Raw genomic sequence first — 19,752 nt, forward strand, 5'->3', positions numbered from 1 at the left:
GTTAAGATCAATGCAAAGAAAGTTCTTCATGAAAAGGAGCAAGCAGAAGTTAAAAATTTAGCTCAAGTGCCTCTGCACACAGTGAAATAGTAGCAGATTAAATGTGATGATTTGGAAATACATATGGAACAATGCAAGATACTGCTTTTTACAAGATAATGTCCCAGGCAACGGGCTGGACTTTGGTTTGATTCAATTAAGTAAGTTTTTATTACAGAGTACACCTACTATGTACTTCACAATCTGGTCTTCAGATTATTTATATATATGCCTTTGTTCTTTCATATATGCACATCTGCTTATAACACCCAAATTAACACTTCAGAGAGAGGTGGCAGGAAATTTGCCAAACATAACTTAGTGGTCTCTGGCATGCATTTAACGCTATCATGTCTGACAGCATCATACTGTAACGTATACAGCATACTGTATCATACATCATACAGCATCATACATGACAGCATCATACTGTAATGAGCCTCAGGAACTGGTATAAACTTTGGCTTTTCAGGTGGTTATCAGGTAACAAGGTTACGTTTAGTCTTTTATTCTCCTGCAGGCTAATCATTACTGTAATTGCTATTTAAAATATTCAAAAGGAAACATTTTAAGACATACATTATTCTTAAGCAACTATTTTAAGTATGATACTGTGTGCCATGTTTTCTTTTCTCATTAAGTATTGTTACTTGTTGATGATCCAGGTGAAGGCTTATAGTTAAAAGTGGAACCTTACCTTCATTTGTATGACTCACAGACACTGAAACCATGAGGCTTTGATTAACTAGAAAAGTAAGCTAAATGTAGCAGAAGTCACTTTTTTGAAACCATAATATGATGAAGAATGCAGTGCCATAGAATTATACGGAAATAAAATCTGAAATTCATATGTATCTGATAACTCCAAACTTTTATGCCACTCCCCAATTCTTTTTTTTCAAGTAGGAAAAGGGTTAATTGATTCAGGATCTAAAAAAATTACCTGTGATTTTCTGGGAATAAAAATGTTGCCTCTAAATCTTACACTATTCTAACTGATTGGACTTTATACCATTCCTCTGAGGGTAAAATTATAATAAAGAAGACTATTCTATAAATCCTTCCATTGATTCAGCTGGATTAAGTTGCTCATTTTCCTGAAAACATGTTATATAATATCTGTTGTTACCCTACAGAACATAGCTGTATTTTATTGTAGCAAATTGTTTACATATAACTCAGTTTGGTTTAAAATAAAGTAAAGGGAAGGATAAAAAAAAAGACATGATCAATAATCAAAGTTCTCAAATGACCACAAAAAAGAACACATACAAATTTCTTATTTCTCCTCTGGCTTCTTCAAGTAAACTGTTGTCATACTTTGTAAACATGGGATGTGGAGTTTCAGCTACATCTACATCTTGGAATTTTATACCTAAAAAGAAAGTAATAAAATATGATTATAGAAGTGAAGTTAGAAAAGAAGGATCTTTGGTTTGCTGTAAGGATATTTTTAATATAATAAAATCTCTTATTAAGTATTAAGAGGTATGTGTTCTATAGTACACAGAATTAGAAATACACTGCCAAAGGGAATATGTGACATCAGCCACCAGTAGGCATTAAATAAAACACAGCAGCAAGCATTGCTCATTTTACAAATCTACTATAGAAATCAAATTACCTAGAAATAATTTTATTCAACTTAAGATTTAGACTTCTGCAGTAATTTCTGAAAAAATCAGTCTTCAAGGTTTTACAATGTCAACTGAAGTATGAATGAAAATAGGTTTTAAAAACTTGATTCTTTCCCCTAGTATTTATGATAAAGGTTTTTTTAAAATTTTTAAATTACTCATTCATATTCCTTGCCCTTAAGTGTTTAAGTAAAAATGTTTTCTGTATTTTGATTTATTCCAGCCCAATAAGAAAATCCCTACTTACAAAAAGGTACTTTGAGAATGGATCATCACTAGAATTTCTTTAAATAAAACATTGCCCTGCTGCACTTAAAATATAACTTTTCTTATAGAAATAATTATGTATGATTTTACAAAGAAAGTCCCATTGTAACAAATAAGCCATATTCTTAATTATGAGTTATTTTACATTTATATAATAACTAAATATTAGAGTTTAAGTTAAAGCATGACAGATGATTAAGATTTTTAAATGGAGAACAAAATAACAAATTTATTCTCTTTAGAATAGTTAACTTTTTAAAAGTGAGATTTAATTGCTCTGCATATTCTCAGTAAAGAGAAAATTTAAAAAAAAGAAAAAAAGAATTTTAATTAGAATAATGGAACTATTACTTGCTGTTTCTAAACTAGTCAATATCTATTGCTGTAATCCTGAAGCATAGAAAAGGCTCTAAAACATTAAAATAGTTTACTGTGTTAGAATTTGCCAATTATATTATTTTGGCAGTAATGCTAATTCTTACGCTTTTCCTACATATATCATGAAAAAATTCATTACTAGTGGAAATTAAAAAACACTCAAAACATGTCTTAAAACTTAGTCTCATAGTGATTTGCCAATGGCTGTGTGTGTTTGTGTGTATAGTTTACCTGTTAAAGACTGATACATAATATTGTACATATTGGTGGGGTACATGCGGTCTTTTGATATATGCATATGATATGTAATGATCAAATCAGGGTGTTCAGGATATCCATCACCTTGATCATTTATCGTTTGTGTTGGGAGTATTTCAAATCTCTTTTGGTTATTTTGAAATATTCAGTATGCTGTTGTTGCCTATAGACACTCTACTGTGATATAAAATACTATACCTTATTCTTACTTATTCTATCTAATTCTATATATGTGCCCATTAACCAACCTCTTTTCATCCTCCCCAGCGCCCCCCACTCTCCCCAGCCTCTAGTAACTATCATTCTACTCTCTACCAATGGTTACATTTTAAAACCTTTGCTTTACAAAAATATTTGTTCCATTGGTTCCTTACAGTAAGTATAGTTTCTATATTACATTGATCACACATTTAGCCAGTGCTTTCCAGCCTTTATCTTGACAAGGTACAAATAGGAAACAATAGTATTTGTACAGCAGCTTGATGGTCAAGGCTGCTTGTGGCCATAGAGGGGTTCTGGGGTTCTTAGCCAGCCATCCCAGGCTGAGATATTTTCCTGACAAGTCTGGCCTGTCTCAGCCTCAGAGGCAGTCCCGAAGAGCCTGTTAAGGTGTCAGCTTTGGTAGGGATGCTTCAGATTTACTCATAAAGACTGTGATTAAGAAAGTATTCATCACTACTTCATGCTTTGTGTTACTTCCATGTCCTGAACTCTATCCTGAACAGTAAGAAAGCTGTGAATCACCAAGAGAATACAAATGTAAGGAGAAATCTAAGCTATATAGTCATGTTTTTAAAAGCTCTGCTGCTCGGTGGCTCTTAATTTCGCTATAGAGAGAAACTTCCAGTAACCTCTGCTGTCTGAACAGCAATTAATAGCACTAGATTAGCTTGCCATTTTAATTGACATTGACAATATTATGATTTTATCAAAGAGACAGTCAAAAATTATTTTTCTCTTCCTAAAGACACTTAAAGGCATGAGTAATACAGAAATAAAACTTTTGTGTTTTTTTGTGTTAAACAATCTAACAAGACTTCAGTTTAGATTTAAAGTAAAATCTGGGCATTATAGACTTATTTATTTTGAGAGACAAGTGTCTCACTATGTTGCCCAGGCTGGACTCAGACTCCTGGGCTCAAGTGATCCTCCCATTTCAGCTTCTCGATGACTTTAGGGGTATGTCATTGTGCCTGGCTTGAATGTTACTTTTATTTAGTATAAAAGATCTTGAAGACTTTAGAGATCATCTTGCTCAGTTCCAGTTCCAGATGACAAAACTAAGGTTCAGAGAGGGTAAGTCACTTTAAAGGTAAAATATATTATTGTGAGAGCTACCATCTCTTGATGTCTTACCTAAGCTGGATTATTATCACTCTATTTTATAGATGGGAAAAATGAGGCTGAGGTCAGTACTCTCTTCCACATAAAAAAGTTAATCAGTGGCAGAATGTACTTTCTGATTTATAATTCATTATGCTACTTTAGTTGTATTCAGAGTCTACTGCCAATCTCACATAGTGAGGAGTAGCCAAGCCCTTTCATCCTGCAGCTGCCTCCTGCCTATGTGGAGGCCTTATTGACTTCAAAGGAACTCTATCTAGGGAACAGATAGTGTTAACATTTTGGCTTGGAGAGCAAACTATGACAAATTTTTCTCCCTTTCTGTTCGCAGTGGATTTTTTTTCTTTCTCAAAGGACTGAAACTAAAGTTTTACATGATACTTTATATCCCTAAAAATCTTTGGTCTTTATGTAAGGTATATTTCAAACAAAAATGAATGAGCTAAAACCTTATTTCCTTTCCTAATAGTTGAAATCTTAAAAACGTTACTTAAGGTATTTATTGACTTGTGGTTCCATTACAATAAAGCTTCTCTTTGGGTGAAGAGAATTGAAAATTTTTATTAGAAATATTTATGTTCTATATTGAGTCTTGGCTACACAACTGAATTATTTTGCAGCCTGGGTACATTTTTGGTTATTAATATTTAAAGTGAAGAAAGCGATTGGCCTATGATCATTTTTAGCAATGGAAGAGACCTTTACTGTCACTTGTTTCAATCCTTTTACTTTATATTTAAAGAAAACTCAGGGTCAGAGTGATTAGGAGACTTGTCCAAGGTCACCAGTTAGTAAGTGGAGAAATAAGGACCCAACTTTTTAAACCCCTGGTTATATGCACATCCCACTATCATGCTACTGCCATACAACAAGAAAGATTTCAACACTTTTGCAAATTTTCTAAAAGGTCTTTAGATGAAAAACTTAAATGTGATCATTCAGTACAGTAAGTGTGGTCATATGTAAGCAAACTAGCTGGTTTCCCCACCTGCCTGAGTACAGTGTGTTTCACAACCAACCTGAACTCAATTCAACTCATTTACTTAGTTTCATACATGTCTCTTACATCAAGGTTAGTAGAATGTTTTTACTAAACAAATTTGAGACTGATCTAATAAAATCTTCACTTACAATATTATTTTATCAAAGAGAAAGTAAAAAATTATTTTTCTCTTCCTAAAGACACTTAAGAGCACCAACAGTATAGAAGTAAAACTTTGTGGGGTTTTTTTTTGTGTTAAATAGTCTCATAAGACTTCGGTTTAGAATTAATATAAGCTTTGTTTTACCTTTCCTGGGGCATTCCTGAAAGCCTGCATTTTCATTTGCTTTTCTACGCCCAGTGTTAATGCGAGATTGTACATTATTGTATGGAGTTTGCCTGTAACCCTGGATTTGAAGTTGCTGTTTGGCTGAAATTAGTCTGTGTTTGAGGGCTTCATTTTGTCTTTCAAGCTCATGGACTTTCTCTTGCAGCTGCTCAATCATTTCTTCCATTTCCACATCTCGTCCCAGCCGCTTGGGGCCGCCACCAACCTGCTCATATCTTTTCTTGTCATTAACCAGCCGTATTAACTTGGTGGCCATTCTGGGGAAATAATAAAAAGATGAAAAGGAATGTGAGAAGTCAGCATAAAATGCATTCTGTTGAAAGGAACATAATCACTGTGAAGACTTCAGTGCAGAACCTGAATAATAAATTTCAGGTTTTGATGTAACTATTACTGCCTGTGAAGAATCCTTTGATGATAATTGAAACCACTGGGCAACAATCTGCTTTATAGCACTGACAAATAACAGTTTCCTAAGGCTTATCATTTAAGGTTAGTAAAGAGAGGACACATATTTACTCCATATGTTCCTGAAATGCAATTTTTAACGCATGACCTTATATAGGAATGCTGTATGCACTTAAATGTAGTTACAGATTGTGGATGTGGTGGGTTATATCTGCAATCCACAGTAAGTTAAAACTTTTGAAAAGTGTGTTAAGACTGTGCAGCATTTAGGTAATACATTGTTTTCAGTTTCTCCAGGATTAAGACACACTATAAATATAAAAATGTTAGAATGCATAAATGCACACGTATAAAGCCCAATGAAAAATTCAAAAGAAACCAAAATGCACCAATAAATGTTGCTTAGTGCTCAAGAAACACTTGTGTTTAATGGTAAAAAATAATTAGATGCAAAAGTGTCGTTTTAATGCTATCCTTAAATTTAGACATAAATTATGCTTTTGACATCTCAGGAGTTTATATCTTTGATTCTTTCAAGTTTTGATAAAAACTGGTTAGACAGAACAAAAGACAGAAAGGGCACATGGGGGTGATGTAATATACACGTACGGAAAACATGCCTGACAGTGAATGGAAAAATCTTGGCAGGACAAGAAAGAAAAGGTGGCTTTGATGAGAGACACAAGTTCAAGACTTTACAAAATTGGTCGCACATCTTCAATAGCTGATTCTAGTTTATAGTGAATCTATTTTTATAAAGACCCAGACAGGAGATTGAAAATAAAAACACACTTCATTTTTCTTTAAATGGGGTTTGCTTTATTTTAGCATGGTTATGGACAGAAGCTTTTACTTAAGGGAACAAATGTGAAATAAAAAAATCCTTAATAGCTTTGGGATGTCATAGCACAACCTTTTTTCTGCCCTAAGCAGAGTCCGCTGTAAATGCGGTAGTAATACATGTCTATCTACACTTCTGGCTACTCGGCCTACAGCATGTGGCATCAGGGAGAGCTATGCATAACATAATCAGTTAAGATTGTTTTCTCCTTCCCTTGAGGCACATCCATTAAGCATGCTTTATAAAGGATATAGGATAATAAAAACCAAGATCCAAGAGTACCGCAAACACTCTAAAATAATCAATGGATTAGTTCCTTTTTCACCTAATTCCAAGAATGATATATCACTGGGAAATTTGGCCAGGTATCACAGTTCAACAGGGCCATATACTCTACCTAGTCCTTTAATGAGTTTAGGGTCCTAAGCCCCATCCAATGGCCTATGCATAAAAATAGGGTGGTCATAAGAATGAGATGTCAACTTAAATATCTGAATTATCTGTTACAGAGAGACTTTCACACAGAGATATAGATTACATTCAAAAGAAAGACACAGGGCCAGGCGCGGTGGCTCACGCCTATAATCCCAGCACTTTGGGAGGCCGAGGTGGGTGGATCACGAGGTCAAGAGATCGAGACCATCCTGGTCAACACGGTGAGACCCCGTCTCTACTAAAAAATACAAATATTAACTGGGCATGGTGGCGCACGCCTGTAGTCCCAGCTACTCAGGAGGCTGAGTCAGGAGAATTGCTTGAACCCAGGAGGCGGAGGTTGCGGTGAGCCGAGATCGCGCCATTGCACTCCAGCCTGGGTAACAAGAGCGAAACTCCGTCTCACAAAAAAAAAAAAAAAAAAAGAAAGACACAGATTTAATATAAAAAGGCAGTTAATGCCTAGAGAAAAATAATGACCCTAATTTTTAAGGCAGGAAAAGCACATCAATAGAGTACCTTTAAATTTTTCAAATGATGTTTAAATAAACTTTGTCAAGAAACATGATTCCATCTGTTCATCTAGTAATAGCCATACATTCCATTTGTTGGATTTGATTATTTTATCATATTAATGAGTCATAAGTGATCTGGCAAAGTCTGAGTGTTTACTTAAAAAGGTAGTTTTGGCTAGATGCGGTGGCTCACGCCTATAATCCCAGCACTTTGGGAGGCCAAGCCTGGCAAACATGGTGAAACCCCGTTTCTACTAAAATATAAAAGTTAGCCAGGTATGGTGGTGGGTGCCTATGATCCCAGCTACTCGAGAGGCTGAGGCAGGAGAATCGCTTGAACCCAAGAGGTGGAGTTTGCAGTGAGCCAAGATCCAGCCACTGTACTTCAGCCTTGGTGACAGAGTGAAACTCCCTCTCAAAAAAAATTAAATAAATAAAATTTTTAAAAAAGGTAGCTTATGAAATCTACATTTATAGAAAATAATACTATTTACTTCTTCTTTTTTTTTTGATACAGTTTTGCTCTTGTTGCCCAAGCTGGAGTGCAACGGTGCAATCTCGGTTCACTGCAACGTCTATCTCCCAGGTTCAAGCGATTCTTCTGCCTCAGTCTCCAGAGTAGCTGGGATTACAGGTGTGTGCCACCATGTCCGGCTAAGTTTTTGTATTTTTAGTAGAAACAGGGTTTCACCATGTTAGCCAGGCTGGTCTTGAACTCCTGACCTCAGGTGATCTGCCTGCCTGGGCCTCCCAAAGTGCTGGGATTACCAACATGAGCCACCACGCCCGGCCTATTTACTTCTTAAGGATAAATTTAAAGACAGTTCTACCCATGTATCTAGGTCAAGGTCAGTGGTATGAGATTGAGAGGAATTCAGAGCTTTTGGGTCATACTGTTCATTGGATCATTACTCTCACAGTTAAGTAAAATAAACTTCCTGGAGGTTAAATGGCTTGACCATATCATAAGCTAGTGGCAGAGAGATAAAAGAATAGATACATACCACTTGATTCCTTGCTCAGTCCTTTTCCCATTAAACTACATGGCTCATTATTAAGGTGTTTATTTTCTGGCTATGACAAATTACTAATGAGGTCACGGATGTGAATTCAATTTTTTTTACTGACCAATTAGGCTTACAAAGAAAAAAACTGTTAGGTGGTCACAGTAGACTACATGCCTCATTCTGATTGGCTGATGTGTGTGTGGGATATTGGTCAGAAAAGGAATCAGGCAAGTCAGTCAAAAAAGTCTTGAAAACAGCCATCATCATGACTTAAAACCCAACTCAAAGTAAAAGGCCTGTACATAGCAGGTCAGTGGGTTGCTAAAGTCCACAGAGTAGAAGCTGAACTGGAACCACCTCCCCAGGAAGGATTCTAAGCAGAAAAACCCTATTTTCATTCTTCAATGGCTGTCTCACCTTTTCTTTGAACCTGGAACATACATATGAATACAGACCTGCCCATGATTACACATCTGAACATACTTCGTTTTTAATGCTGTCCCTTCAGCACAGCATTTCTGAATAAAAAAGAATGAAAGAGTATCTACCCTTAAGAAATCATTTTTGTCAAACTTTTTTGCACATAAATCAAAAGTGACAATACTGTTTCTTCAGAAACAGTACAGACTCTTTGAAATCAATACAGAATCTAGTCTAACCCAAGCAAAGTTAAATATGTTCCAGAGACTGAAGCGATGTTTTCATTAGTAAACCCCAAATCTTAAGGGAACATGCCTTCTAACGAATTAGAATAGTTAGTTACTTTTTAAAACTTTCATTTTAAAATCCAGACATTTAAAAAACAGATGCTTTGGCCATTTGCTTATTAAACCATAAATATTAAACCAAGTTATTTATAGATATGATATACTCCTGTTACTCTTAGCTATTAGCTTTTTTCTTTTAAATGGTAAATTCAGACATAATAAACACTCGTAATCTTTTTGGTTTACTATTCTAGTTTGCAAGATTTTCCATTTTTAAAAATTGTATTTATTTACATCCTGCTTTATTCCAAACAAGATTCAAGGTGGGGTTTTCAATTAAGTTTATAAAATACCATACCCTCCAAGTTTTACTGAGTCAAGAAGAGAAGCTAAAAGCTTTTTATCGTAACCTTTTAATTTTATCCTCCTGCTTGCGGGCATGCTGTTTAAGTAAAATGTTCTCATCATGCAAACGCAAAAATCTGTCTTCCAGTTCCTCACGACTGACACGTGACACTGCCTGGCGAGACTTCATTGTCCGTGTTGCTGAAGTTTCTGCAAAAATGCCAAGATGATTAATTGTGGGGTTACTGAAAATAGTCTCTAAAAACTCTTGATATTAATATAATCTCTGATGCACTCATCTTAGATTTTTTTCCTTTGTGACCTACACTTAAGATTGCTTTAGAAAATGTTATAGTGTTGTTTACATCAATTATTTAAGATGAGAATAAAAATATTTGCTATTAATACTTTACATACAGTATTAGGAATTTGAACAATAGTTTTCATTCAAAAATGTATTCAAGTAGCTATTCTTTAAGAATGTAAGGGCAGCTGCGGTGGCTCAGGCCTGTAATCCCAACACTACGGGAGGCTGAGGCGGGCGGATAACGAGGTCAGGAGTCACAGCCTGGCCAACACGGTGAAACCTCATTTCTACTAAAGATACAAAAAATTAGCTGGGCGTGGTGGTGCGCGCTTGTAATCCCAGCTACTCGGGAGTCTGAGGCAGGAGAATTGCTTGAACCCAGGAGGCGGAGGTTGCAGTGAGCCGAGATCGTGCCATTGAACTCCAGCCTGGGTGACAGGGCAAGACTCCGTCTCAAAACAAACAAACAAACAGACAAACAACAAAAAAACCCAAGACTATAAGATGGAATTCTGGTTCAATAAAGACTTTTGAACATACATGCTGAATGCTGTGACAACTAACAGAGTATCTGAAAGTTAATTATTTATTTATTTTTTTACAAAGGCAAGAGTAAGAGTAATTTGGTAAACACAGTATGATTAAGACATTTTCTAAGCTCTGGGTATTTTAGAAAACAAACTATAAAAGTTATCATTTAAAAGTTTCATGATTAATTTCTCTATATACTACCTTACATAATTTTTAAGAATGTTTATACTCTTTAGCATGTGTATATATCTGTTTGCAGATGTTTAAATTTGGTATTTTCCATACCATTGTGAAGTAGGTCAATTTTCAACAATTCTCCAACAGAAACAAAGAAAAAACTGATAGAGACTAAGGTCCTTTCATAGTTTACTGAAGAATTGAAGTCATACAATATCAAAACCCAATAAATCGTTTTGTACACCTAAAACTTATTTGTATTTTAATACTTGATACTCCCTGAATGATCTCTAAAGCAAAGCTTACACATAGTTTTTACTTTTAACAATAAAATCTGTGTAGCCAAAAATTAGCTGGGCTTGGTGGCACACGCCTGTAGATCCAGCTACATGTGGGGCTTAGGCAGGAGAATTGCTTAAACCCAGGAGGCAGAGGTTGCAGTGAATGGAGATTGTGCCACTGCACTCCAGCCTGGGCAACAGAGCCAGACTCTATCTCAAAAAAAAAAAAAAAAAAAAAAAAAAAAAAAATCTGTGTAGCCAAACTTTATTTTTTTCAGTAAACAATACTCTGACCACTTTTCTGAAGTTTTCACAAGTGGCCATTTACACTGGTCTGATTAAAAAGTATATGTAGATTCCTGAGTGGAATGTATCTTAAATCCCTAGCCTATTCAGGCTAGAGGGGGATTTTACATCTTCTAAGAGTTGTTGATAATTGATACATGCATGCCAACATGGCTGATACACTCTACACACAAAGATAAACACAGCTCTCTATTCTAAATTGTTCTTTAAAGTAGTGCTTTTCTTTCTCAATTTGAAAGTGCTTTTTAGCTCTACAGCAACTAAGTGACAAAAGAATAAAGAAAACTTTTAATCCATATTAATTTGACAAAAGTCACTATCATGTGAGATATTCTACTTAAAAGGCAAAACGTTTAAAATATGGCCTTCCCTCCCATATAAAATTTAAACATAAAGAAATGTTTTAATACTGAATGTAATTTAAACCAGGCAATTCAGTTTGGAGGCTTGATACTCTCTACGTAGTTTCTACTGATGTGAGGAATTTTAAAAAGATGATTTATATTAATTCTTTATCAGAACAGAGGGGGGACTGTACATTTTCTATGAGCTGTTGATAATGGATGCATGTAGTAAAATGCCATAGTGTTCTAAACCCTCCATCTTTTTGTTTAGTCCAATCAAGGACTATATAGTTAATTAAACAGTTTGGTTTGTATGAGTATCAGAAATACTTTAAATTAAAAGTAAAGAAGTCAGTGATCGAAGTTCATAACTGTAATAAATAACAGCTGGCCATACCTTGTAACCCTCCCATTCCAAAGAGGTTTAGACCTATGTCTTTCACAGGCAAGTCTCCTGCAGTCTCATCAGTTGGACCAGACATGGCCTAGCTGTGGAGAAAAGAAAATTCAAACTCTTTCCAAGTTATTACATTAACTATGCAATGGAATGAAGCAAATAAAATGAAAAAGGGACTAGAACTTGAATGGGCATCTTATTGTCCACATGTGCCGCGTGAAGATGAAAGCTTCTATTCTAAAAGTACTACTACATTCAATCATGGAGACAGTGTTCCTTTCAACAGTATATTTTGTATAATTTGCTTAGGAAATGAGGTAAGATTATCATTTAAGAAATACCTCCTCTCCATCCCTTCCCTCTCCCCAGCCTCCAAAAGGAAGCATGCATCTTGGAAAAAATTCAGGTCAGGAACTTGATTCAAATGGCTGCCCTATCATTAACGAATTGGTCAAGCCACTTCTCTGAGTTTCAGTCCCTCAGTTTAAAAAAACAGAGAAAATAATACCTATCTCAGAGAGTTATTCTAAGGGTAAATGAGATGAGTAAATTAAAAGCACTGAGCACATGTGCCTGGGATGTCAATATTACTTAAATATTAATCGCATAATTGATGCACAAATGAGTGGGCAGTTCCACGTTTTGTGAAAGAGGTTTCGTTGCGTAAATTTACCAACTGGGTGTGTTTTTTGTGTGTCCTGCTTTTGTTGCTGTGGGGCTTAGGTACTGCCCAGGGTTCACCTACCTCAACATATAGGCTGTCTAGCTAATTCTGGTATTTTTATAATTTCTATTCTTTTTTTTTTTTTTGAGATGGAGTCTCGCTCTGTTGCCAGGCTGGAATGTAATGGCATGGTCTTGGCTCACTGCAACCTCTGCCTCTCAGGTTCAAGCAATTCTCCTGCCTCAGCCTCCTGAGTAGGTGGGACTATAGGACTGCAACACTATGCCCAGCTAATTTTTGTATTTTTAGTAGATATGGGGTTTCACTATGTTGGCCAAGATGGTTTTGATCTCTTGACCTCGTGATCCGCTCATCTCGGCCTCCCAAAGTGCTGAGATTACAGGCATGAACCACCGCGCCCAGCCTATAGTTTCTATTCTTTATAGAAATGCAGTAACTTTATTTTGCATGTGGATGTGAGTGGTCCACACAATATCTATTTTGTTAAGAAAAAAAAGGATTTTATATTTTCACTTCAATCTACCTAGTAAGCTAAAGGCACACTGTGGATGAAGGTACACTAAAGGGCAGAGTTCTTAAACTCTAGGATTTCGGTTCTAGAATGTGAAGACCAAGACAGTAGCAAGCTTTACTGTCTTGTTCAGTTCTGTATTCTTGGAGGCTAGCACAGAGCTTGGCACATTCTGAGAGCAGGCATTCAAATAGCTGTTGAATGAATGAATGGGGTCTGTGGGGTCTGTGAACCTAGAGATTGTTTACCAAATTTTATATGTATATATGCAATATCTTTTAAAGAGGGTTCACAACTTTTATTGTAACTCACAAATGGTGGAGAACCATTGCTTTTTGCTGTTACAGAAACAGCTAACAGACAAATCTTTGGGAGATCATCTACTTCTTTTGGAAATACTGCTATAGAAAAGGTCAATTTTTAGGATCCTGTTGACACACAAGCCCATGTGTGAAAATGAGTAGTTTTCCATGACAGAGTTAAGGTCACTTTAAAAAGAATGAGAATAATGATGATGATGATGGTGTTAACATTCACTAAATACTTATTATGTGCCAGGTAGTGTTCTAAGTGCTCTGCTTATACGAATTAACGAAGTGTCTCACCATTTGCTTGTGAGGTTGTTACTCAAATGATTCCTGCTTTACAAATGAGGAAGCTGAGACACAGATTAGTTAACTCACTTAAGGTAGCAGTTAGAAGTATTAACAGTTGTGTCCGGTGATATTTTTGGTTGTCACAACAAGGAAGGGGATGCTACTGGCATCTAGTGAGTAGAGGCCAGCGACGATGTAAAATATCTAACAGTGCTTAGGAGAATAACAATGAATTATCCAGCCCAAAATGTTAATAATGTGGAAACTGAGTAACCCTGCACAATGCTGCAATGCCTCTCCAACACCATCTCATGTTATCCCTCTTTGCTCACTATGTTCCACCTACACTGTTCTTTTACTTTCCTTGAACCCCCCATACCCTTGTCTTGCTCAAGGCCTTTGTATTAGCTGGCTCCTCAATCTTTGGAGCTCAGCTCACTTCCTCAGACAGGCCTGATCATCCTATGTTAGAGTAGTCTTCCTTAGATTTCTTCACTGTTTATTTCTTTTCTTTTCTTCTCTCTCTCTCTCTCTCTTTCTTTGACAGGGTGTTGCTCTGTTGCCTGGGCTGGCCTCGAATTCATGGGTTCAAGTGATCCTCCCACCTCAGCCTCCCAGGTAGCTGGAACTATAGGTGCGTGCCACCACGCCTGGCTTGTTTCTCTTATATCAACTGCCTCTATGTGAAATTATCAGATAAAATTATTGTTTGTCTCCACTAAAAAAGTATAAACACCTCGAGACAGGTATTAGTCTTGTTCACAGCTGTTCAGGAACAGTGCCTGGTACATGGTGGTAACTAGCATTAATATATATTGAATGATTGGTTGGGTGTGGTGGATCAAGCCTGTAATCCCAGTATTTTGCAAGGCAAAAAGAAAAGAAAAAGAAAAAAATTTATTGAATGAATACATGGATACCAGGCACTGAGATTAAAATGGCAAAGTCCCCGCCTCTATGAAACTAGCAAATTGTGGAAGTAATCAAATGATAAACAAATAATATACAATTAAGCAAACAATAGGCCATTCAGGAGGTTTAGGGTCTACCAACCAACTCCTAATCAAGGGCAAATGAGCAAACTGTGTTAGGGCTCTTCAACTTGCAGGATATGGATAGAGACGGCAATTAGCAGCATCAACTCTCACTTTCATGGCTGGGATATAACATTTCAAGTTGATCCTGGAGGTTGGGATAAAGGGGCGGGCTGTGATTCAGGCCTGAGAATGTGGAGGTGTCTCGGGCTCGGGTGCTTTCATGCGAGCAGAACTCCAGGGCCTTCTCTAGGCCTCAGAGCAGACCCTAGGACCCTGGCCCGCGCTGCATAGGAAGGGTTCGCAACCTCCACCCACCACCATCCTACCTCATCCTCCCCGAGTACTCACCGCGCCACTGGTCCTGCTGCTAGCTACCGTTGCTATAGCGCCGACAGCGTGGCGGGCGGCTGGCCGAGAGGAGCACGGGAAAAACATGGCAGGCCCCCGTTGCCTCCTGGGAAATGTAGTTCTCTTTGAACTCCAGCCCGTCTGCTCGCGGGGTAGCGGACTACGCTCTCCCAGCTGTCGGCCCTGGGAAATTCTCCTGCTCCCAACCCGGAGGCGCTCGCGGGCGTCGCCGCGGTGCATCCTGGGATTTGTAGTTTTATCAGCTCTGAGGGAGAATGGCTCCAGGCGGGAACAGGACGCTGAGAGAACTACATGCAGGAGGCGGGGTCCAGGGCGGGGGATCTACGTTGCTGCTTGGCGAAGGCGGCTTTAGTGGCAGCATGAAGCGCACCCCGACCGCCGAGGAACGAGAGCGCGAAGCTAAGGTATGCTGAGCTCCTGGAGCCTGGGCTTCTTCGTGCGCTGGGAGCTAGGAACAGGGAACCTGAAGGGCTTGGTTTGATGGCGAGCGGATGCACGGTGTTAAGTTAAGGGGTGACAGGGCCTTGTCAGCAAGGGACCTGGAGACATTGGAGGGGGTGTTACAAATTTGCACTGTTCAGGATGCAGGCCGAATCCTATTGGATCGGCTCAAAAATGAGAAGCAAGATACCCGTTTTCTTGTCGTTCTTCTGCACGTATTCTTGGGTTAAATTTGTGGCCATCCCTGTGCCTCAGTTTACCGGACTCTCAGATGGCTGTGATCATACCAGCTGTGCTTTCTCATAATGGTCTCTGAGGACTGAATCGTGACTGAGATCGGCTTAGTAGAAATCGGCGGTCAGCTGTGTTTCTTTGGAACAGTTGTCACAGTCACCGGCTGATACAGTTTGTGTCCTTTCAGCGCTGTGTATATGAATCTTTAACTACATTGCTTTTCTCCATCTTTAGTGTTCAGTTTCTGGTAGTTGCCATTCCATGGGATGACCATGATAATGACAATAGCGGTTTTAAAAAGCATTCATTGTGGGTCAGGCACTGTGTTAGGTGCATAATATTTAAATTATTTCATATCATTGTCACAGCAAGATAGATATACAGATGGAGTATAAACAACACCCTGCTTCACAGGTTAAGAACTGAGGCCCAGAAGAATTGAGTGTTTTTCTTTCTTTCATTCCCAAAGTCAGATCCTGTTGATTTATCTATGTATTTTGGGAATCTATCCACTTTTTTTTTTTCCATCAAGCTACTATCATCTTTTTAATGGACTGTTGGAATAAGTCTCTTGATTGGCCTATACTCACTCAACACCCTAACTTAACTCTTCTTCCACTTTCTCTTCCTTCCCGCAACAACCATTCTCTTCTGCACACCCTAGAGTAAGATCTTCGTTAAATGAAAATCTAATTATATCCCTTTCCTGTCTTCTTACTCTGCCAACCACCTGTTTAAAAATGTTCCATGGCTTTCTGTTGCTCTCAGGATAAAGAAAAAACTTCACATTGTCTACAGGATCCTGCATGGTCTGGGCCCTACCTGCTTTCACAACCCCATTGGACATGACACTCTGCTGTCTGCCTGCCAGTCACTTCAGCCTTCTTAAAAGTTACTCTTCCTTGTACTTCATCTGGCTACAGGGCCTTTGCACATGTTATTTGGTGCCTACTCTATGTTAAGCAAATATTAGCGGTGAATATCAGTGTTAAATAACGTAGACACAGAATTGTCTTGCTTTCATAGAATTTCATCTTACAAGTGAGTCTGTTTTAGGGCAATGCACCTAAGGATTTAAAATATAAAATCTGTTCTCTATTGACCTGAGTTAGTGCAGTATTTCATAAGGGACCTGAAGTCATGCTTGAGTCTGGATATGATGTGGATAATATGCTAAAGATAAGCACAAAGAAGGTGACCCTTCTGCTTTAGTTTACACAGTGTAAAGAAACAAATGTCACCTCATAGTGTTGCAAATGATGTCTTTCTCATCTTTCAGGGTTATTTTTAAAGTAATTCATTTATTCTCTGAAGATTTATTGAGCACCTATTATTTGCCGTATGTTGAGATTATAATTTTGGCTAAAATAGAATCCCTGCGCCAAAGGAACTCTTCCTTGATTGAAACCATAACCATTGCCTTTGAGGTAGTTATTAGTGTCATCCATATTTTAGAGATGTGGAAACTGAGACTTGTAGAAATCGTGACTTTCCCAAGGCCACTTGGTTGCTAGGCGGAACTAGCGCTCTGAGCCAGGTCTTCTAACTTCAACTTCAAGGCTTTTTCCATTTTCTGCTTGTGAAACATGTTGAATTGGTAGAGCAAGCTGTCTTTCTTTTTTCTTTAAAAAATTTGCTTTTCATTTAAAATTTGTTTACTTAATATTATTGGTTAGAACAAAGTATAAGTAGTTGTTTTAAATGTAAAATGTCTAATGACTCATGAATTATTTTCTCTTTTTCTAATCAACTTCATTGAGATATAATTTACATACAGTCATTTGCAGCCATTTTTAGTGTACAATTTGATGCCTTTTGACAAATGTATGTACTTGCAAAAGCCACCACAATTGGCATAGCGAACAGTTCTGTTCCCTCTCGTTAATTTGCAGTTAGTCTCTCCCTCACCTTGGCCCCCAAGCCACCACTGATATGTTTTTTGTCTCTGTAGACGCATCTGTATTTTCTAGTTTGCGTATAAATGGAAGCATACGGTATATACTTCTTGGTCTTTTTTTTCATGCATCGTTATGATTTTTCTTTAAAATAGAGATGATGTCTTGCTATGTTGCCCAGGCTGGTCTGGAACTCCAGGGCTTAAACCGTCCTCCCGCCTCTGCTACCTAAAGTGTTGCGATTATAGGCGTCAGCCTCTGTGCCTGGCCAGCATAATGATTTTTGAGATTATGTTGTTGTATGTATCAATAGTTTGTTCCTTTTTATTGCGGATTAGTGGTCCACTTTATGGATATACCACATGTGGTTTATTCATGCATTTGTTGCTAGACATTCCGATTGTTTCTGGTTTTAGATTCATGAAAAAAGCTGCTATGACCATTGATGTATGAGTCTTTCCTAGGTCGGGTAATGCCCCAAATTTCTGTCGGGTAATGCCCCAAAATGGAATTGCTTAGTTATAGGGGAGTTCTTTGTTTAACCTTATGAATAAATTGCCAAACAGTTTTCCAAGTGATTTGACCATTTGTTTTAGTTTCCTATGGCTGCTGCAACAAGTTACCACAAACTTGGTGGCTTTAAATAACAGAAATTTGTTCTCTTACAGTCTGGAGATCAGGCATTGAAATCAAGGTGTCAACAGGGTCACACTCCCTTTGAAGGACTTTAGGGAAAGCTCCTTCCTTGCCTCTTCCAGCTTCTGGTGGTCCCTAGTGCTCTTGGCTTGTGGTAGCATCACTTCATAACTTCTCTGCTTCCATCTTAACATGGCCTTCTTCTCTCTGTTTCTGTGGCTCAAATCTCTCTCTTCTTTCTCTTCAAAGAAAGCCAGTCATTGGATTAGGACCCATCCTAAATCCAGGATGATCTCGAGATCCTTGAGAGCCTCAACTTAATTACATTTGTAATGACACTTTTTCCAAATAAGGTTACATTCATACGGGCCAGGTTTTTGGATTTGGACATAACTTTTTGGGGGATAATATTCAAACGCACTGCACCCTTTTACGTTCCTACCAACTGTTGGTGGGAATGTAAAATAAGAGTTCTACTTGTTTCATATTACTGCAACGCTTGATATTGTCAGTCTTTTAAATTTTGGCCATTCTAGTAGATGTGTAGTGATGTTTGATTGAGATTTTAATTTGCATTTCAGTGAAGACTAATAAGGTTGCATATGTCTCTTTTTGTAAATCTTTATTGAAGTTTAATTTACATACCATAAAATTCACCTGTTTTAAGTGTACAACTCTATGGTTGGTAGCATATTTGCAGAGTTGTGTAATTATCACCACAGTCTTATTTTAGAACATTTCCATTCCAGAAGAAACTTTGTATCATTTGGAGTTATTTCTCAATTCTACTTCATCCCTAGAGAACCACGAATCTGCTCTTTTCTGTAGATTTACCTTTTGTGGACATTTTTGTATAGATGGACTCATACAATCTGTGGTCTTTTATGTTTGGCTTCTTTCACCCAGGATAATGTTTTTGAGGTTCATCTATGTTGTAGCATGTATCGATACTTTGTTCCTTTTTATTACACAGTAGATAGAATTCCAGTGTCAGGCTGGGTGCGGTGGCTCATGCCTCTAATCCCAGCACTTTGGGAGGCCTAGGCGGGCAGATTATTTGAGATCAGGATGACTTAGATCAGGACCAGCCTGGCCAACTTGGTGAAACCCTGTCTCTACTAAAAAATACAAAAATTAGCTGGGAGTGGTGGCCCACACCTGTAATTCTAGCTACTTGGAGGGCTGAGGCATGAGAATCACCTAACTCGGGAGGCAGAGTTTGCAGAGAGCCCCGACTGTACCGCTGCTTTCCAGCCTGCGTGACAGAGTGAGACTCTTGTTTCCAAAGAAAGAAAAGAATTCCAGTGTCAGGATATACTATGTTTTGTTTATCAGTTCACCAGTTGATAGACATTTGATTTGTTTCTGCCTTTTGACTGTTAAGAAAAATGCTACTGTGAACATTTGCACACTAGTTTTTGTGTGGATGTGTTTTCATTCCTCTTGAGTAGATACCTAGGAGTGGAATTACTGGTCATGTGGTAAATCTATGT

General features: G+C 37.7%; 2 protein-coding genes across 8 annotated transcripts in view; one reads left to right on the plus strand and one right to left on the minus strand.

Annotated features, from left to right (window-relative positions):
• The window catches only part of RPGRIP1L (RPGRIP1 like), a 100,163-nt gene extending 85,052 nt beyond the window's left edge, over positions 1 to 15,111 (minus strand). For 3 of the 5 annotated variants that reach the window (XM_012447943.3, XM_021665020.2, XM_021665021.2), the window contains exons 1-5: positions 15,033 to 15,111; positions 11,856 to 11,947; positions 9,578 to 9,722; positions 5,213 to 5,511; positions 1,312 to 1,414 (exon numbers count right to left, since the gene is read on the minus strand). In XM_012447943.3, the coding sequence (XP_012303366.2) occupies positions 1,312 to 1,414; positions 5,213 to 5,511; positions 9,578 to 9,722; positions 11,856 to 11,940 (632 nt within the window). In that variant the 5' untranslated portion in view covers positions 11,941 to 11,947; positions 15,033 to 15,111. Of the gene's footprint in view, positions 1 to 1,311; positions 1,415 to 5,212; positions 5,512 to 9,577; positions 9,723 to 11,855; positions 11,948 to 15,032 lie in introns of those variants that run through there. The other 2 variants (XM_021665019.2, XM_012447944.2) reach the window with 2 other exon arrangements.
• A 262-nt stretch (positions 15,112 to 15,373) lies between these two features.
• FTO (FTO alpha-ketoglutarate dependent dioxygenase) overlaps positions 15,374 to 19,752 on the plus strand; it is a 424,741-nt gene continuing 420,362 nt past the window's right edge. For all 3 annotated transcript variants that reach the window (XM_064383071.1, XM_012447942.2, XM_064383072.1), the window contains exon 1: positions 15,374 to 15,457. In XM_064383071.1, the coding sequence (XP_064239141.1) occupies positions 15,413 to 15,457 (45 nt within the window). In that variant the 5' untranslated portion in view covers positions 15,374 to 15,412. The remainder of the gene's footprint in view (positions 15,458 to 19,752) is intronic.

Source organism: Aotus nancymaae, unplaced genomic scaffold (assembly GCF_030222135.1).
Source record: "Aotus nancymaae isolate 86718 unplaced genomic scaffold, 86718_ANA_hifiasm-v0.15.2.pri h1tg000030l, whole genome shotgun sequence".
In the NCBI taxonomy this organism is placed as follows: domain Eukaryota; kingdom Metazoa; phylum Chordata; class Mammalia; order Primates; family Aotidae; genus Aotus; species Aotus nancymaae.